This window comes from Hylobates moloch, unplaced genomic scaffold (genome assembly GCF_009828535.3).
Source record: "Hylobates moloch isolate HMO894 unplaced genomic scaffold, HMol_V3 SCAFFOLD_12, whole genome shotgun sequence".
NCBI lineage: Eukaryota > Metazoa > Chordata > Mammalia > Primates > Hylobatidae > Hylobates > Hylobates moloch.
In genome coordinates, this window is record NW_026652287.1 from 40,234,298 (window position 1) to 40,256,688 (window position 22,391).

Genomic DNA, 22,391 nt, shown 5'->3' on the forward strand with positions numbered 1-22,391 from the left:
ATAAGTCTGTCATGCTATGACAAGCTCTCCTGACCTCAGCATTGTTCACTTTGGGGCCGAGTAATTCTCCGCTGTGGTAGTGGGGGTGGCATCCTGTGCACTGGAGGACATTGAGCAGCACCCCTAGGCTCCACTCACGAGACGCCAGTAGCATCCCTCCCACAAGCTGTGGCAATTAAAAATGTTCTCCAGGCGGCCGGGTGCAGTGGCTCGCGCCTGTAATCCCAGCACTTTGGGAGTCCAAGGTGGGCAGATTACCTGAGGTCAGGAGTTCGAGACCAGTCTGGCCAACATGGTGAAACCTTGTCTCTGCTAAAAATACAAAAATTAGCTGGGCATGGTGGGTAATCTCAGCTACTCAGGAGACTGAGGTAGGAGAATTGCTTGGACCTGGGAGGTGGAGGTTGCAGTGAGCCGAGATAGCACCACTGCACTCCAGCCTGGGAGACACAGCCAGACTCCATCTAAAAAAAAAAAAAAAAAAGCCCCCAACATTGTCAAAAGTCCCCTGGGGAGGGAGGATGCCAGACTGTCCCCAGAAAAGAACCATTGCCTTAAACGAGAGACTTATGCCATTACCCTATGGTTGCAGGTCCTCTTGGTTTTACCCCAAAGTGACAAGACTCATATTTTACCCCAAAGTGATGGGACAGGCCTCCTGCTGGACCCCACAGTGATGGGATTCACACCATATCCCATGGAGGCAGGACCATGATCTACCCTGTGCATGACAGCAATGGGACTCACGGCATTATCGTGGTGATATGTTTTGGATCTGTGTCCCCACCCAAATCTCATGTCAAATTGTAATCCCCAATGTGGGAGGTGGGGCCTGGCGGGAGATGACTGGATTATGATGGGCGGAGTTCTCATGAATGGTTTAGCACCATATCCCTTGGCAGTGTGTAGTGAGTGAGTTCTCACGAGATCTGGTTGTTTAAGAGTATGTAGCACCAGTCGAGCATGGTGGCTCACGCCTGTAATTCCAGCACTTTGGGAAGCCAAGGTGAGCGGATCACTTCAGGCCAGGAGTTCGAGACCAGCCTGGCCAACATGGTGAAACCCCGTCTCTACTAAAAATACAAAAATTAGCCAGGTGTGGTGGTGCCCACCTGTAATCCCAGCTACTGGGGAGGCTGAGGCATGAGAATTGCTTGAACTCGGGAGGTAGAGGCTGCAGTGAGCCGATATTGTGCCACTGCAGCCCAGCCTGGGTGACAGAGTGAGAATCTGTCTCAAAACAAACAAACAAACAAAACTATGTAGCACCTTCCCCCTTTCTCTCTTCCTCCAGTCATGTAAGATGTGCCTACCTCCCCTTTGCTTTCCGCCACGATTGTAAGTTTCCTGAGGCCTCCCCAGAAGCAGAAGCCACTATGCTTCCCGTACAGCCTGCAGAACTGTGAGCCAATTAAACCTCTTTTCTTTATAAATTACCCAGTTCCATGTATTCTTTATAGCAGTGCAGAAATGGACTAATGCACATGGTAATGAGAATGTGCCGTTACCTTGAGCTGATGGGCCTGATGTGGCAGAATTGACACTGTTACCCCAACGTGGCAGAATTCAACCTGCTACTCCAAGGAGACAGGACATTTGCTGTTCTGTGTTGGATGTAATGCAACTACGGCTATAACATGACCCCATGTTTAACGGCAAGTGACTTAGGCAGCCTTTGGTTTTGCCAACCTGCAGCCTGATGCCATCAGACTCACAGCCCCCAGGGGTCCTTTGGGGACCAGTCCTCCCCAACATGGGGTCTCTGAGATCAGTTCTTGGCTGCCAAAGCCCTTCCAGATCCAGGATGGGCACAAGATCCAAGCCAAGCTGAGCACCAGCATCTATTCCTGTGGGGGCTCAGAGGTGGTGGGTACAGACCTTAAGTCAGTGCAGTGAGGGTTTAGCTAGAACATGCTGGAAGGGGAAATTGTCTTCCTTCTGGAGTGTCTAAGCGTTTTGCCATCTTGCTAGCATGGGGTGAAGGGTTAGGGAGAAGCTGCCTCAAAATAAAACAACAAAGAGGAAAATAAAGATGAAGGAGACTGATCAGGTACATCGCTTAAGCTTCTTGATACAGCTATACCTGAAGCAACTCCCTGAACTTTTTGGTTATGGGCACCAACAAACTCCTTTAATCTTGGTTAGTCAATTTTTTTTTTTTTAAGATGGAGTCTCATTCTTGTTGCTCAGGCTGGAGTACAATGGCACGATCTCGGCTCACTGCAACCTCCACCTCCCAGGTTCAAACGATTCTCCTGCCTCAGCCTCCTGAGTAGCTGGGATTACAGGCATGCACCACCATGTCTGTCTAATTTTGTATTTTTTTTAAGTAGAAACAGGGTTTCTCCATGTTGGTCAGGCTGGTCTCAAACTCCCGACCTCAGGTGATCCCCCCGCCTCAGTCTCCCAAAGTGCTGGGATTACAGGTGTGTGCCACCGCGCCCAGCCAGTTAAGCCAGTTTGAGTTGCGGTTTGGTGCATGAAACCACAAGATTCCCAACTGTTACAGTCTCCATTTTTTCGTCTGAAAAATAACACCACCAACACCACAGCTTGTGATGGGGAACTCAATGATGGATACCACAAAAGCACTTCGCACACAGAACACAATTTTATCCGTTGCTACAAGGGTCATTTGTTATTGGTGGCATCATTGTTGCTGCTGCTGTTGTTCTCACACCCCTGGGTATTCAACTCTTCAGAATGATTTTTGTGACTGTAGGATCATAAAGTATGTATCTGGTCTTCATCCCAGTTCTTGGCACAGAGCTTCAAAAACCCTTGGAATTTTCTGAGTCATAGGAATGCTTTCGTTAGGAGTGCTAGGAATGTCAGGGCGACTTGTGGTGGGGGCCTAGATAACATTAGGGTGGGGGGCGGTCACCAGAAAGAACAACCCTGTGATCGGAGGGTTAGGGCTTTTAGTCACCTGACCTCCAGGGAGAGGAGGGGGCTGGAAATGGCAGTGTTTAATCACATGGTCAATGATTTCAATCAATCATGCCTGAGGAACGAGACTCCAATTAAAACTCTGGACACTGGGCTGGGTGCAGTGCCTCACGCCTGTAATCCTAGCACTTTGGGAGGCTGAGGCAGGTGAATCACGAGGTCAGGAGTTCAAGACCAGCCTGGCCAACATGGTGAAACCCCGTCTCTACTAAAAATACAAAAATTAGCCATGCGTGGTGGTGCACATCTGTAGTCCCAGCTACTTGGGAGGCTGAGGCAGGACAATCGCTTGAACCTGGGACGTGGAGGTTGCAGTGAGCTGAGATTGAGCCACTGCACTCCAGCCTGGGTGACAGAGTGAGACTCCATCTCAAAACAACAAACAAACAAACAAAAACTCTGGACACCAAAGCTCAGTAGTACTTCCCAGTTGGTGGACATGTCAGTATGTCAAGAGGGTGATACATGCTGTTGCGACAAGGAGGGAATATGGAAATTCTGAGTCTAGAACTCTCCCAGATCTTGCCCTATGTGTATCCTTTATAATAAAACTATAATTGTATAGCAGCGTTTATAAATTTGAGACAAGATCTTGCTCTGCCACTCAGGCTGGGGTGCACTGGCACAATCTTAGCTCACTGCAGCCTCAAACTCCTGGGCTCAAGCGATCCTCCTGCTTAAGCCCCCTCAAGTAGCTGGGACGACAGGGATGCACCCCCACACCTGGCTAATGTTTTTCAATTTTTGTAGAGATGGGGTCTCGCTATGTTGTCCAGGCTGGTCTCAAAACTCTGGGCTCAAGTGAGCCTCCCACCTTGGCCTCCCAAAGTGCTGGGATTACAGGCACGAGCCACCACACCTGGCCAGGTTTATTTTCGTTCTGTGAGTTCCTTCTAGTAAATTATCAAACCCAAAGAGTTTGTGGGAATCCCCCAATTTAGAGCCAGTTAGTCAGAAGTGTGGGTGGCTGGGGGATCCCCAAGATGCTGCCAGCGTCTGAAGCAAGGGAAATCTCAGGGAGGGCTGAGCCTTAAACTTGTGGAGTCTGATGCTAACTTTGGAGAAGGATGGTGTCAGAACGGTGTTGCTGTACACCCAGGTAGTGGCAGAACAGCTGAGGCAGAAACAAAATACTGACCAAATGTTTGACTTCTTTTATTGCCTCTATTCTTATTATGTGGCAGGCAATGCTCTAAGCCTGGAGTTGGCAAACAGTGGGCTGGGAGCCAAATCCAGTTGGCCACCTGTTTTTGCAAATAATATCCTACTGGAATATGGCCACATTTATTGGTTAGTGTATCGTCTAACCCTGCTTTCACACTGCAAAGGCAGAGTTAAGTAGCTCCAACAGAGACCATATGGCCCTGAGAGCTGAAAATATTTACTATCTGGCCCTTGGCCAACCCCTGTTCTCAGCTGCCGGTATACATGAGTGAACAAAGCAGATAACATGCTTTCCCAGTGGGAAATTATAAATGACCATGAGCTCTTTGCAGCCTCTCCCACCAAGAAGTGGAGTCTATGTTCCCACCTGCTGAATCTGGGCTTGGCCATATGGCTTGCTTTGGCCAATGGAATATTTGCAAACGTGACACAAGCTGAGGCTTGAAAAGCACTTGAACATTGAGGTCTGCCCTTCCTGGCTGCTGGGGTGAGAGACCCCCACTGACCATCTAAGACATAAGAGGCTCTCCTAAACCATCAGCCATAGCTAAACAGGCCCAGGCCAGACAAACCTTCAGTCAACACGTAAAATCATCAGAGCTCCTAAAGGAGTGTTTTAAGCCACTAAGCACTGAGGTGGTTTTGTTACGCAACAGGAGCTAGCTGATACACTCACAAAGCTTATCATCTGGTTGGGGAGAGTAAATAAATTGACAACAAAGGCTAGGTGCAGTGGCTCAGGCCCTGTAATCTCAGCACTTTGGGAAGCCAAGGTGGGAGGATCACTTAAACCCAGGAGTTCAAGACGAGCCTGGGGAATACAGCAAGACCTCCATCACTACAAAATTTTTTTTTAGCCAGGTGTGGTGGTGTGTGCCTATATAGTCCCAGCTACTCAGGAGGCTGTGGCAGGAGGGTCTGTTGAGCCCAGGGGGTTGAGACCACAGTGAGCCATGTGGGTGCCACTGCACTCTAGCCTGGGTGACAGAGCAAGACCTTGTCTCAAAAAAAAAAAAAAAAATGACAATAAAAATATCAGCTAGTGACAAATCAAAGAGTTAAAACTAAATGATGTGACAGAGAGTGCACGGGTGATTGACTCAGATGGGAAGGATTTGCCAAGGAGGTAACTTTTAAGCTGCCATCTAGATGACCAGGAGAAAAAGCGGATCATTCCCAAATGCAGGGACAAGCATTTTAGGAAGAGGAAACAGCTAGTGCAAAGGCACAGAGGAAAGCGGATGTAGCAAGTTGCAGGAAAGGCTCCTGCAGTAACGGCCACGGCCAAGGGGCACCGCAATGAAATAAGCATGAGAACTGGCCGAGCCTTCCCAATGAGGAGTTTGGATTCTGTCTACTGGTCTTGGGGAGCCACTGGAGGTTTTAGGGAAGGACATGGCATATGATCAGATGGCCACTTTTATTTTTTCTTTTGAGACACAGTCTCACTCTGTCGCCAAGACTGGAGTGCAGTGGCACACTCTCGGCTCACTGCAACCTCCATCTCCCGGGTTCAAGCAATTCTGCTGTCTCAGCCTCCTGAGTAGCTGGGATTACAGGCGCCCACCACCACGCCTGGCTAATTTTTGTATTTTTAGTAGAGATGGGGTTTCACCATGTTGGTCAGGCTGGTCTTGAAATTCTGACCTCAGGTGATCCACCCACCTTGGCCTCCCAGAGTGCTGGGGTTACAGGCGTGAGCCACTGCACTCAGCCCAGGTGGCCACTTTTAACCAGTGTCACTAGAATGGAAGCAGGAGCAAAGAGATTGTTCAAGGGGACTGGGTCAGACATGATGGTGAAATAGATGGAGCTGTAGACAAATTTGAGACCTCAGCTTAATAGGAAGAAGTGAGAGAGGCCAAGAAGAGCCAAGGATTTTAGGTAATTCTCCCCTTCCCAATGGATACCCCATACTCACTGAAAATTTATTCATCACAAATATCTGGTCCTCCTCATCTCAGGAAGCAGCACTGTGCTATTACATCCCAGCAGGTACTTTGGAACGACGGTAGATGGTGAGACCTTTTTTTTTTTTTTTTTTTTTGGAGATGCAGTTTCACTCTTGTTACCCAGGCTAAAGTGCAATGGCATGATCTCAGCTCACTGCAACCTCTGCCTCCTGGTTCAAGCAATTCTCGTGCCTCAGCCTCCTGAGTAGCTAGGATAACAGGTATGCACCACCATGCCCAGCTAATTTTTTTTTTTTTTTTGTATTTTTAGTAAAGACGGGGTTTCACCATGGTGGCCAGGCTGATCTCGAACTCCTGCCCTCAGATGATCCATCCACTTCGGCCTCCCAAAGTGCTGGGATTACAGGCATAAGCTACTGTGTCTGGCCAAGACCTTTTAACATGAGTTCCCAGAACTCTGCTCTGAAAACATCAAGAACTCCATCCCAGATAAGCCACCAGAATGGAAGAAAACATCTGGCCCTATTTGATATCAAACCACATTAGAAAATGTCACAGTACTATAAAGTCTTTCATAAGATAAAAAGAAAAGCTTCAGGCCAGGTGCAGGTGCTCATGCCTGTAATCCCAGCACTTTGGGAGGCCGAGGTGGGTGGATCACTTGAGGTCAGGAGTTCAAGACCAGCCTGGCCAACATGGTGAAACCTCATCTCTACTAAAAATACAAGAAAAAATTAGCTGGGTATGGTGACAGATGTCTGTAATCCCAGCTACTTAGAGGCTAAGGCAGGAGAATCATTTGAACCCGGGAGGCTGAGTTGCGGTGAGCCAAGATCACACCATTGCACTCCTGTCTGGGCAACAAGAATGAAACTCCATCTGAAAAAAACAAAAGCACAAACAAAAAAAATTGGCCAGGCTTGTTGCCTCGCACCTTTAATCCCAGCTACTTGGGAGGCTGAGGCAGGAGAATGGCTTGAACCTGGAAGGCAGAGGTTGCAGTGAGCTGAGATCATGCCACTGTGCTCCAGCCGGGGTGACAGAGTGAGGCTCTGTCTCAAAACAAATAAATTAATAAATTAACTAAAAGCTTCAGAAATAAAAATATTAATTTTTTTAAACCTACGCAATAAACTACTGTGACAATGCACTATCCTCTCCTTTGTTTTCTTCCATTCAGGAAAGGTCCCAGATGCCAAGGATGTGCTGTCAATTTCTCAGGGTTTCTGTTTAAGCATCTTCTGCATCATCGGTGAGAAAATCAAAGGAGGTTGCTATATTTCTCAGGCCATAGTTAAGGTAAGGGAAAAATGCCTTTTATTTAAGGCCAACATCTTTTAAACAAACGTCTTGCCAGAAGATATTAACCCTTATTTTTTTATTTCAATTGTGATTTTAAAACGAAAGAAAGAAATGAATCAAAAAGAATATGGTCATTTCCTCAATCTTGGGAATACATTGTCCAAAAAAAAAAAAAAAAAAAAAAAAAAACCTAAAAGAAAAGTCTGTCTGGTATGCAAAGGTGATTTACAGACCCTTTTGGTCAATAAAGCCAAAAGGTTTTTTTGGTAGGTTTTTATCAACAACAAGCAAAACAAAACATATTGTACTTGCAGGTTTCACAAACACTCAAAGAAAGAGTCATAAGAACTGAAATTACAGCTTGTTTTCCTTCCCGCCCTCTCCACCCAGGGAAATAAAATTTCCCACCACAACACTCTCGCTTGGCTAATTCTCAAGTCTGAAGAGGAAGATACTTTACGTAAGCAGGTCAACTCAAGGCCTCTTGATGTGTGTCTGTTTCTGATTTGTTTTTGTGTTGTTTTGTGGTGTGTGTGTGTGTTCTTTAAAACAAAACATAAAACCTCAATACAAAAACCAGGAAACAGATTTTTGCAACTCAGTTACGGCCCCAAAATAGCTCATGGAAGAAGCTAACAGTACGAACAGAAAGTCTGCGATGTGCGTAGGAAATCTGACTCAATGCCGAAGAGAGAAAACCCTGCTATTTCTCACCCAAACGGCAGGAAATGGTTTGATTATACTGTCCTTCAGAGAACAGCAAAGCCCTGAGAATAATGCAGAAGTGAGTCTCTTCCTCCTGGAGACAGTATGTTCTGGGCTAATCTTGGCACACCACCAGGCTACAGGTCAGGGAAGACACAAAAGACCTTGGTATATCCTTGATGTGACAATGATGAAGCTACATCAGTGAGGACAGGCCACGTGGAGGATTTTAGGTAAAACCAAGGACTCTGTTCTTATTATATTTTCTTGTTCTGAAGCCAAGCACAGAAGGCTTAGAACTGGGGTCCACAATGCCAGACTGGGCGCGGTGGCTCACACCTGCAATCACAGCACTTTGAGAGGCCGAGGCAGGTGGACCACCTGAGGTTGGGAGTTCGAGACCAGCCTGACCAACATGGCGAAACCTTGTCTCTATTAAAAATACAAAAATTAGCTGGGCATGGTGTCAGGCACCTGCAGTCCCAGCTGCTTGGGAGGCTGAGGCAGGAAGATCGCTTGAACCCAGGAGGCAGAGGTTGCAGTGAGCTGGGTTCATGCCACTGCACTCCAGCTTGGGCGACAGAGCAAGACTCTATCTCAAAAAAAAAAAGAATGGTGGGTACAATGCCAGAAGTATATACTATCTGGCCCTTTAGAGAAAAAGGTAGTCAACTCCTGCTCCCAAGCCCAGGACCAAAACAGGGTGCAAAAGTAGCATCTGAGAGCAGAGACCTCACTCATAGCCAATTATCCCTGGGTTTGCACACAGTTTTAACAAGTGGCATCGTCACAACCAACTCCATATTCCTTCTCCTCTCAGCTGCCCCCCAGACCCACATCCAGAACTCACTTGCTGGAATTCATCGTGTACCCGGAGGGACACTCAGGGATGCACTTGTTGTTGTGAATGACGTACTGGTGGCAACCCTGCCTCCGCGAGTTCTTGCATTTGTGGTGCAGGTCCTGGCAGAAGCTGAAGTTCACACAGCGCCAGTCCTGGAAGTGGTAGTACGGGGGCGGGCAGGTCTCCACACATCTGCCGTCCAGGTAGAAGTTGCGGCAGGCCACGCACTTGGTGGGGTCATCGGGCTCAGAACAGTTGCCCAGGCACTCGCTGTGGCAACAGAGGCCTTCGGCAGTGCAGCCATGTGACTTACAGATGGTCGGGCAAACTGGAAAGAGAGAGAGAGAGAAATAAATATATAAATAAATAAATGGCTTTGTCCAATTCCTGTCTGCATATGCAGCAATTCTGGATCAGACAGTGAAAGCCAACCAAATACTAACAATAAAAGCGGCACTTCTACATCATTACCAACATGCCAGACACATCTATTAACTGGTTTAAGCCTCCAAACCATTGGTGTGCTCGTAAATGTTTAACAGCTGCCTGAGGGAGGGGCCCAAGGGGGCCCAGATTTATATAGCATTTGCCAATTTCCATGGTGTAAATATTCCCACCATTGGTGGATTTCAGGCTACCAACATGAAGTTACTAAACATAGAGCTGGCAAAAGATACATAGTAGCATTCCTTTAAATAGTATTTATAAGCATACACAAAATGTATCTACTATTGACACAAAAGTAATAAATAACCTCAACAGCACAAATAATAGGAAAACATCCTATGATATTAGGAGATAGTGAGTTTTGAGTATTTGTTACTTTTAAAAACCTTTGTTAATTTAAAAACTTTTGTTTTTAATGTAATTTAATTGTAGGTTTATGTAATTTTTATGAATATCTATGTGTAACAAATGGCTCACAAATTGCCTGAAAATTTCACCACTGGCTCTAGCAAACCAACTCCAGCACGCTGCTGCACCCCACGTGTGAAGTATCTCCTTTATTTTTTTGTTTTACTAATGGGGAAACTGAGGTACAGGGAGGTTAAGTAACTTGCCCCCAAACCACTGATTGCTTCAACAGACATTTGCTTGCGCTAATCTAGATACTGTGGCCACTATGGGGAAAAACTGGCTGCAGATCCTGCCTTTGAGAGCACAAGGTCTAATGGAGGGGACACGTTAGTTACTTAAACATGCAAATGTGGCTTGGTGTGGTGGCTCATGCCTGTAATCCCAGCACTTTGGGAGGTCGAGGTGGGTGGATCACCTGAAGTCAGGAGTATGAGACCAGCCTGGCCAACATGATGAAACCCTGTCTTTACTAAAAATACAAAAATTAGCCGGGTGTGGTGGTGCACACCTGTAATCCCAGCTGCTCAGGAGGCTGAGGCACGAGAATCACTTGAATCTGGGAGATGGAGGTGGCAGTGAGCCAAGATCGTGCCATCACACTCCAGCCTGGGTGACAGTGCAAAATTCTGTCAAAAAGGAAGAGAGAGAGAGAGAGAGGGAAGGAAGGAAGGAAGGAAGGAAGGAAGGAAGGAAGGAAGGAAGGAAGGAAGGAAGGAAGGAAGGAAGGAAGGAAGGAAGAAAAAAAAGACTGGGTGTGGTGGCTCATGCCTATAATCCTAGCACTTTGGGAGGCCAAGGTGGGTGGATCACCTGAGGTCAGGAGTTGGAGACCAGCCTGGCCAGCATGGTGAAACCCCGTCTCTACTGAAAATACAAACAGTTAGCCGGGTGTGGTGGTGGGCGTCTGTAATCCCAGCTACTCAGGAGGCTGAGGCAGGAGAATCACTTGAACCTGGGAGGCGGAGGTTGCAGGGAGCCGAGATCATGCCACTGCACTCCAGCTGTGGTGACAGAGGGAGACTCTGTCTCAAAACAAAAAACGAAACAAAACAAAAAAAAAGAAAGAAAGTTGGGGAGTGTTCTTCACCCTAAATCCCCAGACTGTGATTCTCAGCACAGTGGATCCCACCGGCCAAACTCAGGGAACAGAAGTGGCCCCAGAAGCTACATCCATATATGAACAGCACTGTCTGGTCGAACTTTCTGCGATGAGGGCAATGTTCTCTATCTGGGCCGTCCAACACAGTAGCCACTTCTCCCCTGTGGCTTCTGGATGTGCTTAGTGCAACTAGGAAATCCAATTTTTTTTTTTAATTGTGGTAAAATACACATAACATAAAATTCACCATTGTAATCATGTTTAAATGTATAGTTCAGTGGTATTAAATACTTTTATGTGGCTATGCAACCATCACCACCACCCATCTCCAGAACTTTCTCATCTTAACCAAACTGAAACTCTGCCCCCATGAAACAGCCACACTCACCCTCCTCCCCAACTCCTGGCACCTCCCATTTTACTTTCTTTTTCTTTTCTTTTCTTTTTTTTTATTTTTATTTTTTGAGACGGAATCTTGCTTTGTTGCCCAGGCTGGGGTGCAGTGGCACGATCTCAGCTCACTGTAACCTCCGCCTCCCGGGTTCAAGTGATTCTCCTGCCTCAGCCTCCAGAGTAGCTGGGATTACAGATGCCCAGCACCATGCCCAGCTAATTTTTGTATTTTTAGTAGAGATGGGGTTTCACCATGTTGGCCAGGCTGGTCTTGAACTCCTAACCTCGTAATCCTCCTGGCTCAGCCTCCCAAAGTGCAGGGATTACAGGCGTGAGCACTGCTCCTGGCATCCCATTTTACTTTCTGTCTCTGTGACTCTGATGACTCTAGGAACCTCATATAAGTGGAATAATATAGGATTTCTTCTTTTTTTTTTTAATTTATTTTGAGATGGAGTCTCACTCTGTCACTCAGGCTGGAGTGCAGTGACTCAATCTCGGCTCACTGCAACCTCCACCTCCTGGGTTCAAGGAATTCTCCTGCCTCAGCCTCGAGTAGCTGGGATTACAGGTGCCCATCACCACGCCCCGCTAATTTTTTTGTATTTTTAGTAGAGATGGTGTTTCACCGTGTTGGCCAGGCTGGTCTCGAACTCCTGACCTCAAGTGATCCATTCACCTCAGCCTCCCAAAGTACTGGAATTACAGGTGTGAGCCACTGTGCCCAGCTTAGCTGCACTATTTTACATTCCCACCAACAGTGTACCAGGGCTCCAATTTCTACCAAGGAACAAAACTTTTAACTGCATTTCATTTTAATTTCAGTTTAAAATTTTTAAAAAGTTTTACATTGATACACAATATTTTACACATTTATGGTATACATGTAATATTCTGTCACATGGATAAAATGTGTAACAATTTCTTTTGTGTCTGTGTGATGGGGTCTGGCTCTGTCACTTAGGCTCTGGGGTACAGTGACGCAGTTACAGTTCACTGCAGCCTCAATCTCCTGGGCTCAGGTGATCCTCCCACCTCGGCCTCTTGGGTAGCTGGAATAATGGACATGCGCCACCACGCCCAGCTAAGTTTTTAATTTTTTGTAGAAATGGGGTCTCACTATGTTGCCCAGGCTGGTCTCGAACTCCTGGCTCAAGCGATCCTCCCACCTCAGCCTCTCAAAGTGCTGAGATTACAGGTATGAGCCACTGTGCCTGACACAATTCCAATGTTTACTAGCCACAGATGATTACCATCTCCCACACTAGACAGTGCAGGCATACAGAATAAAAGCGAATCCCTACAGGCCTTGGGGGGTCTAATCCCTGCCAGTCTTGCTAAATCCTTCTCCCAGGCTGGCCTCCTTTCTGCACCTCCCACCCACACACACCCAGGCGCAGCCCTACCTTAGGACCTTGCACAAGCTGTTCTGGGTGGAACACCCTGGTCCCTTGTCCCCTCGTGACTTACTCCTTTGCATCCTTCAGGTCCTTACACAGACCTTCCCCGACTTCCCCAGCAGAAGTTGCCCTTCCTTCTCCATTCATAAGCTAACACGTTATCTCATTACATTTTCCTTATGGCATGGATCACTCCTGAAAATTATCTTGGGGCCGGGCGCGGGGGCTCACACCTGTAATCCCAGCACTTTGGGAGGCTGAAGTGGGTGGATTATTTGAGGTCAGGAGTTCGAGACCAGCCTGGCCAACATGGTAAAACCCCGACTCTACTAAAAATACAGAAATTGGCTGGGCATGGTGGTAGGTGCCTGTAATCCCAGCTACTCGGAAGGCTGAGGCACGAGAATCACTTGAACCTGGGAAGTGGAGGTTGCAGCGAGCTGAGATCACGCCACTGCACTCCAGGCTGGTTGACAGAGTGAGACTCTGTCAAAACAAACAAACAAACAAAAAAAACCCAAGAATTTAGGAAGTTCTAATAGGGCCAAGCACAGTGGCTGATGCTTGTAATCCCAGCACTTTGAGAGGCTGAGGCGGGTGGATCACATGAGGTCAGGAGTTCAAGATGACCAGCCTGACCAACATGGTAAAACCTGTCTTTAATAAAAATACAAAAATTAGTCAGGTGTGGTGGTGCTTGCTTATAATCCCAGCTACTTGGGAGGCTGAGGCAGGAGAATCGCCTGAATGCAAGAGGAGTTTGCAGTGAGTCAAGATTGTGCCATTGAACTCCAGCCTAGGTGACAAAGCGAGACTCCATCTCAAAAAAAAAAGGGGGGGGTGATTGTTAATAAGAGTCCCTTCCTTCCTTCTTAAGATTGTTGCAAGAAATAAACAGGATGACGTCGGTAACACGTCAGATTCTTTGATAGACATTTTTAGGCTTGATAGAAATTAACTAGAGGGTATCTATAATTATCATAATTATCAACATCATTAACACTGATCTGTCTGTGGGAACCTGAGGGCTGAAATTCAATTGGAGGAAGCAATATACAAGGCAGACAACAATCATCCAGGGCCCACAGAGTTCCAGCACTCTGGCAAGGACACACACACAGAGGAAGGGGCTTGTTTCCTGGGCTGGAGCCACTTCAGAGGGTCAGCCCTTTCATTCAAAAGAGGCGTCATCAATGGCCTAACACAAACCTCTCAAACACATAATTCCTTCCGGCCTAGACAATGGGAAGAAAAATTATCCAACCATTGCAAACAAGGCCAGAGGCTGCGGGACTTTGCAATGCTGTGTTGGAGCCCTATCTGACAGGCCCATCTGAGCTATTTCATTTGTCAGCACAGGAGTTGGTCAACTTTTTCTGTAAAGGGCCACAAGCAAATACTTGAGGCTTGGCAGGACATATGGTGTCGGTTGAAACTACTTAACTCTGCCATGATGGCATGATAGCAGCCACAGACATATGTACATGAAGAGGCATGGCTGGGTCCAATAAAACTTTATTTATAAAAGCAAGTGATGGGCCAGATAGTTTATCAACCTGCACTAGTTAAATGTACCTGTAATTGATTTTACTATTTCTTTTTTTGTTTTTTTTTTTTTGAAACGGAGTCTCGCTCTGTTGTCCAGGCTGAAATACAGTGGTGCCATCTCCGCTCACTGTAAACTCTGTGTCCCAGGTTCAAGAAATCCTTCTGCCTCAGCCTCCTGAGTAGCTGGGATTACAGGCACCCGCCACCATGCCTGGATAATTTTTGCATTTTTAGTAGATACTGGGTTTCACCATGTTGGCCAGTCTGGTCTCGAACTCCTGACCTCAAGTGATCTGCCCACCTTGGCCTCCCAAAGTGCTGGGATTATAGGCATGACCCACTATGCCTGGCCGATTTTACTATTTCTGTTAGGGACTAGACTCAAGGAAATTAGTGTTAACTTACAGACAGATATGCTGCAAATTATTTTCATCTCAGAGAAAAGATACTCTCAGCTGGGCATGGTGGCTCATGCCTGTACTCCCAGCACTTTGGGAGGCTGAGGCAGGAGGATTGCTTGAGCCCAGGAGTTCGAGACCAGCCTGGGTAACAGAGTGAGATTCTCATCTCTCCCTGCCAAAAAAAAAGAAAAAAATCATCCCCAAAGATTATAGTTTTATTGTCCTATGGGACATTAAGCAGCCTCACAGCTAACATTGCCTTCTTATTTCAGTGACTATACATGTTTTGGCTTTATAATCCTGCTGTTCCCTCACTAATGGGTTAAATAAACGTGCAGACCTGTGTTCTTTGGTGGTTTTTTTTTTTTTTTTGAGACAGAGTCTCACTCTGTCGTCCAGGCTGGAATGCGATGGTGCGAACTCGGCTCACTGCAACCTCCACCTCCCGGGTTCAAGCAATTCTCTGCCTCAGCCTCCTGAGTAGCTGGGATTACAGGCGCCCGTCATCATGCCCAGCTAATTTTTGTATTTTTAGTAGAGACGGGGTTTCACCACATTGGCCAGGCTGGTCTTGAACTTCTGACCTTGGGATCCACCCACCTTGGCCTCCCAAAGTGCTGGGATTACAGGCGTGAGCCACCGCACCCAACCAATTCTTTGAAGACTATCCTTCGAACACTATAAGCCCATTCCAGGTGTTTCCAACTCTGTAGGGAGATGTTGATCAAACAATACAAAACTTCACATAAGAGAAATAAGCTTTAGTTATGTTTTGGACACAATGGTTGCTGTATTAAGTAACAGTGCACTAGACATTTCAAAATTGCTAAAAATGTAGATTTTTTAAACCATAAAACAATGATAAGTATGTGAGGCAACAGCTTTTAAATTGGCATGATTTAATAATTCTACAAGGTAAACAGATATCAAAACATCACATGGTACCCCATAAATATATAACATATACAATTATTATTTGTCAATTTTAAAAAAACAGAGGCCAGGTGCAGTGGCTCACGCCTGTAATCCCAGCACTTTGGGAGGCCGTGGCAGGCGGATCACCTGAGGTCAGGACTTTGAGACCAGCCTGGCCGACATGGTGAAACCCCGTCTCTATTAAAAATACAAAAATTATACAGGTGTGGTGGTGGGTACATGTAATCCCAGCTACTCGGGCGGCTGAGGCAGGAGAATTGCTTGAACCCGGGAGGTGGGGGTTGCAGTGAGCCGAGATTGTGCCACTGCTGGAAGACAGAGTGAGACTCTGTCTCAAAAAGAAAGAAAAGAAAAGAGAGGGGAGGGGAGGGGATGGGAGGGGAGGGAAGGGAAGGGAGAAAAAAAGAAAGAAAGAGAAAGAAAGAAAGAAAGAAAGAAAGAAAGAAAGAAAGAAAGAAAGAAAGAAAGAAAGAAAGAAAGAAAGGAAGGAGGGAGGGAGGGAAGGAAGGAAAGAAAAGAAAGAAAAGCCACTCGGGGTGGCCACTGCACCCGCTAGCTGAGGGGGAGTCCTCTAAACTGGTGCTGGACGTTTCCACATACTCTTGCTCCCATGCTGGTTCCTCTGAACTGGGATTGTTAGAGAGAATGTGAAAGGCTCCACATGGAAATCACAAGCCTGCCAGGCGCAGTGGCTTGTGCATGTAATGGCACTTTGGGAGGCTAACATGGGAGGATCTCTTGAGTCCAGTAGTTCAAGACCAGCCTGGGCAAAATAGCCAGACCCTGTCTCTACAAAAATAAAAAAATTAGCCAGGTGTGATAGTGCACACCAGTAGACCAATAGTCCCAGCTACTTGGGAGACTGAGGTGGGAGGATTGCTACAGCCCAGGAGTTTGAGGCTGCAGTGAGCTGTGACTGCACCACTGCACTCCAGCCTGGGCAACAAAGCAAGACCCTATCTTTAAAAAGAAGAGAGAGAGGAAAGAGAGAGTGAAAGAAGGAGGGAAGGAAGGAGGAAGGGAGAGAGAGAGAAAAGAAAGAGAAAGAAAAGAAGGAGGGAAGGAGAGAGATAAAAAGAAAGAAAGAGGGAAGGAGGGAGGGGAGAGAGAAAAACGAAAGAGGGAGAAAGAGAGACAGAGGGAGGAAGGAAGAAAGAAGGAAAGAAAGAGAGAAAGAATAAAGAAAGAGAAAAAAGAAGAAAAGAAAGAAAGAGACAGAGGAAGAAAGAAGAAAGATAAGACAGAAAGAGACAGAGAAAGAAAAGAAAGAGAAAAAGAAAGAAGAAAGAAAGAAAGAAGGAAGGAAGGGAGGGAGGGAGGGAAGAAAAGAAAAGAAAAAAGAGAGAAAGAAGAAAGAAAGAAAGAAAGAAAGAAAGAAAGAAAGAAAGAAAGAAAGAAAGAAAGAAAGAAAGAAAGAAAGAAAGAAAGAAAGAAAGAAAGAAAGAAAGGGAAAATCACAAGCAGCCCAGAGTGGGGAAAGGGCATGACACAAGTGAAGTAGCCACAAAACAGCAGCTTCTTCTGGTGAGACAGACCACAAAGTGAAGACATTATGAAAGCCACGTGTCATGCAAGATGAGAAACAGCCCCAGTGGAGGATGGGGTTGACTTTCCTCTCCCTGTGCCCCTGACCTGATCCCCCTCATTGACACATAACGAGCCCAAGTGTCTGTTCCTGCCCAACTTCTGGTTTGGGGTAGGGACAGTCAGCAGCCCAGGCTGTGTCTGCCAGAGAAGATGGCAGACTTTCAGGAAAATGCCAAACTGTCCAGGAGCTGTCACTCCCTCACACCTGCACACAAGCACATGCTGTGTATGTAGGGAACATCTACCCAGACCTCCCCTCTCCAAAAATGCAAGTTCTGTGTCCATCCGTTGTCTCCCCTTCAAAGCCACATTGAACTGCTGGTCCCAATTCTCCCCCAGTTCTCCCTAAACCTCCCAAAAGCTCCCGCGTGAGCAAACAGAAGCAACCATCATCTTACTGAAACTTTCAGCTGCGGTGGCTTTTTCACTATACGCTGCTGAGAAGATCAGGGACTAAAATCTAACTAAATTGATGGAGGAGAAAGGAGATCGCTGTGTCAGAGTCCTCTGGTAGACTCTCCCCAAGAAAGACAATATCCCCACTAAAGGACCCCTTCCCTAGACAGAGGGAGTCACAGAAACACCAGTTTGCTTCAGGGAGGCAGTTCAAAGCAAAGGAAGGAATCTTGCACCAACAGGCAAGTGCAATTTTATGCAGTATTTCTTTTTTTTCTTTCTTTTATTTTCCAAGATGGAGTCTCGCTCTTGTCCCTCAGGCTGGAGTGCAGTAGCACGATCTCAGCTCACTGCAACCTCCGCCTCCCAGGTTCAAGCGATTCTCCTGCTCATGCCTGTAATCCCAGCACTTTGGGAGGCTAAGGTGAGCGGATCACGAGGTCAGGAGATCCAAACCATCCTGACCAACATGGTGAAACCCCGTCTCTACTAAAAATATAAAAATTAGCTGAGCATGCTGTTGCGCACCTGTAGTCTCAGCTACACGGGTGGCTGAGGCAGGAAAATCACCTGAACCTGAGGAGCGGAGGTTGCAGTGAGCCGAGATCACGCCACTGCACTCCAGCCTGGCGAAAGAGTGAGACTCCATCTCATAAAACAACAAACAAAAAACTGGGGGCGGATGCGGGGGAGGACACATGGGACATATGTCCCTCTGAAAGGGACACAAAAACTGCCTTATGTTATTTTTATTTTACTATGTATGTGTACTATCCTGTCAAAACTGACATATATTTGGAAATACATATTTTTTTCAAGTAGCTGCTTCTTTCATTTATTTATTTATTTACAGTGTCTCACTCTGTCACCCAGGATGGAGTGCAGTGGTGTGATCTCGGCTCACTGTAACCTCCGCCTCCCAGGTTCAAGTGCTCCTCCTGCCTCAGCCTCCTGAGTAGCTGGGACTACAGGCGTACACCACCATGCTTGGTTAATTTTTGTATGTGTATATATATATATATATTTGGTAGAGATGAGGTCTCACAATATTGCCCAGGCTGGTCTCGAACTCCTAGGCTCAAGAGATCCACTCTCCCCGAGCTCCCAAACTGCTTGGATTATAAGCATAAGCCACAATGCCCAGCCAGGAAATACATTTTTCAAAAGCCTCTGCTAGACAGTAAACAATGTTGTTGATCAGTTACATGATTCTACTCCCAAATATTCTAATAATGACCGCATAAAACAGCTGACAGGCATCGGTGAGAGCTTTTACAAAGGTTCTCTTAAAATCATCTTTGTTGGCTGGGCGTGGTGGCTCACGCCTGTAATCCCAGCACTTTGGGAGGCTGAGGCAGGAAGATCACTTGAGGTCAGGAGTTCGAGGCCAGCCTGGCCAACATGGTGAAACCCTGTCTCTACTCAAAATACAAAAATTAGCTGGGCATGGTGGTGGGCACCTGTAATCCCAGCTACTCGGGAGGCTGAGGCAGGAGAATGGCTTGAACCCAGGAGGCGGTGGTTGCAGTCAGCCAAGATTGTGCCACTGCACTCCAGCCTGGACGACAGAATGAGACTTCATCTCAAAAAAAGAAAAAAAATTATCTTTGCCTTATTACAAAATCAATATGGGGCTCAGCGGTGAAGTGTGGAGTGTGTTTTAATAATAGCTTTGCCTTTTTTTTTTTTTTTTTTTTGAGACAAAATCTCTGTCACCCAGGCTGGAGTGCAGTGGTGCAATCTTGGCTCACTGTAACCTCCATGTCCTGGGTTCAAGCGATTCTCCTGCCTCAGCCTCCTGAATAGCTGGGATTACAGGCATGCGCCACCACACCAACTGATTTTTTTTTTTAGTGGATAAGGGGTTTCACCATGTTGGCCAGGCTGGTCTCAAACACCTCAAGTGATCTGTCTGCCTTGGTCTCTTAAAGTGCTGGTATTACAGGTGTGAGCCACCGCGCCAAGCCAGCTTTGCTCTTTTATGGACTATTCAACAAATTGTTAGCATTTCTCTTTTTTCTTTTTTTCATTCAACAAACGTGTCAAATGTCCCAGTGTGCCAAATCATAGGAAACCTGTTCTCGTATTAACTGAACAAGCATCAGAGCAAAGATGATACAGAAACCCCATCCCCTGTCCTTGAGACGTTCAGGTTTAACATTGTCCTCAGCCCCCAGCAGCACCCCCTCCTGCAGGGGGAAAAGAAAAAGAAAAAAATCCCACAGTACAAGAAAATGGCAAGAGTAAATCTTGTGGGAAACTTTTCATTCAGGTATATGCATGTCTTGGGTACTGAGCCTTACAGGAAATGTATTTCTTCTTAAAAATTCTAGTTAAAAATACTTCAAGTAACATTGCCCACAATAGTGGGACAAGGCAACAACATGTATTTCCCATTATGAGGCAATGAAAAAGACAAAATATTTGTGTAGCTTTCTTTCCATATATTACTAACCCTAGCTTGAGGTCATTCTATAAAATAACTGGCCTGTGCGCTTCAAAAATGCCAATGTTGGCCGGGTGTGGTGGCTAACACGTGTAATCCCAGCACTTTGGGAGGCCGAGGCAGGAAGATCACTGGAGGTCAGGAGTTCGAGACCAGCCTGGCCAACATGGTGAAACCCTTTCTCTACTAAAAACACAAAAATTAGCTGGGTGTGGTGGTGCACGCCTGTAATCCCAGCTACTTGGGGGCTGAGGCAGGAGAATCACTTGAACCCAGGAGGCAGAGGTTGCAGTCAGCCAAGATCTCACTACTGCACTCTAGCCTGGGTGACAGAGTGAGACTCCGCCTCAAAAAAAAAAAAGTTAAAAATAAATAAATAAATAAATAAATAAAAGCCAATGCTGGGAAAGACACAGAAAACTGAGGAATTGTGCCGACTTAAGAGACAGCAGCATTCAAATGCAAAGTGTGATCCTAGATTGGAACCTTCGCCTAGGAAAAAAAAATCTATATAGGGCAATATTGAGACAACAGATGAGATTATAGAAGACAGTGGATTAAAATACTGTATCAATGTTTATTTCCTGAGCACCAGTACCATCATTGTGTAAGAGAACTTTCTTTTTTTCTTTTCTTTTTTTTTTTTTTTGAGACGGAGTTTCACTCTTGTTGCCCAGGCTGGAGTGCAATGGCACCATCTCAGCTCACTGCAACCTCCGCCTCCCGGGTTCAAGCGAACCTCCTGCCTCAGCCTCCCGAGTAGCTGAGATTACAGGCATGCGCCACCACGCCCGGCTAATTTTGTATTTTTAGTAGAGACCGGGCTTCCCCAAGTTGGTCAGGCTGGTCTCGAACACCTGACCTCAGGTGATCCGCCCACCTCGGCTTCCCAAAGTGCTGGGATTACAGGCATGAGCTACCACGCCTGGCCTGAGAACTTTCTTGTTCTTAGGAAATATCCACTGAAGAATTAAGGAGTATGTATCATGCCTGCAACTAACTCTCAAATAGTTCAGGGGAAAAAATGTATATAATGTGTGTGCATAAATATATTAGAAAGGTAATAAAACAAGTAGAATAAAACGTAAACAATTGATCGATCTAGATATAATCTTGCAATTTTTCTGTAAACTTGAAACTACATCAAAACAAAAAGCGACCAATTTGTCCAAAGCAAGGTTAAAATCCAGAGAAATAGGAGACGCAGCGCTGCGTTGTTAAATGACTTGCGCACAAAAATCCAGTCACTCTGACACTTTTTTCTTTGCCTCCCTTTTTAAGTTCAAATTAGTTTGGGTTTTTCTTAATTAAGAAGGTATGTGATAAAAAACAAAACAGAAAATACAGAAACCACCATTTAATGATTCGATAGCTCCACATATGTTAATAACATTTTGTTACATTCTTTCCAAAGCTTAAAACTTTCCAAAGTTTAAAAAAAACTTAAAAAAAAAGTTTAAAAAACTTTCCAAAGTTAAAAAAAAAATACTCAAGATTTATGATTCCAAAAATTACTGCTTTCCAGAAATTTCCAAACGGAACAGTTGCGTCATGGGCCTGCTGGTACACTGACCACAGGGCCCCGCGGCTCTCCCTGTAAGTGTGAGTTTTATAAACTCCTTAAAGTAATTTATTTTGTTTCCATTCAAGGCCTTTCTCTCCCACACTGGCCCCGGACCCTGACCTCAGAGGTTCGAGTCCCCGGAGCCAAATTCCTCTCGTTGGAATCTAGTAAATGATTTAATGGCAAAGGGGCAGGGGTTGGGGGCAGCCAAGGAGGTGAACTTTTGACAGCTTCGTGGTCAGCAGCGACGACTGCAGGAGCGCGTGTCCTTGAAGCGGGGAAGCGCCCCTTTTCCTTGCCTGACAATACCGCCACACGCGCCCTGACGCCTTTGGAATAGAACCGCGCAGCTCTTTGGAGACATACGGCGCATATAGAGGGTAGAATGGGAACGGAGTCCCAGAGGGCCTTCCCGCTTCGGGAGCAAAAGAGAGAGTGAGTGAGTAAGCGGGTGAGAGAGTGAGTGGGGAGGGAGTGAGTCTGTCCACGGGGGCGGGCCCTCTGCATGCTGCGGATCTCTTCAGAGATATACCGCGTACCCAGAAGCCCGGACGGAGGCGGGGTCCCGGGTGTGTGTGTGTCTGTGCAGCCCCAGGATTGGTCGGTTCCAGAGTGGGAGAGTGCGTGTGTGTGTGTGTGTGTGTGTGTGTGTGGGTGTGTGTGTCCCCATGGTGGGAGTGTGTGTGTGTCCATGGTGGGAGAGCGTGTGTGTGTCCATGATGGGCGTGTGTGTGTGTCTACGTGTGTGCCCGTGTCTGCGTGTGTGCCCATGGGGGCGAGGGAGGGAGCCCTGGGCGCTCAAGGGTCCGCCCCCTCGAGCCGGAGGCCTCAGCGCAGCACAAAGCCCGGGGCGCACTCCGCTCCGGGGAATCCGGACCGGGCAGTT

General features: G+C 46.5%; 1 protein-coding gene across 1 annotated transcript in view; it reads right to left on the reverse strand.

Annotated features, from left to right (window-relative positions):
- The window catches only part of INSR (insulin receptor), a 169,187-nt gene that overhangs the window by 56,279 nt on the left and 90,517 nt on the right, over positions 1-22,391 (reverse strand). Inside the window, exon 3 of the mRNA XM_058425747.1 lies at positions 8,884-9,205. Coding sequence (XP_058281730.1) covers positions 8,884-9,205 — 322 coding nt within the window. The remainder of the gene's footprint in view (positions 1-8,883; positions 9,206-22,391) is intronic.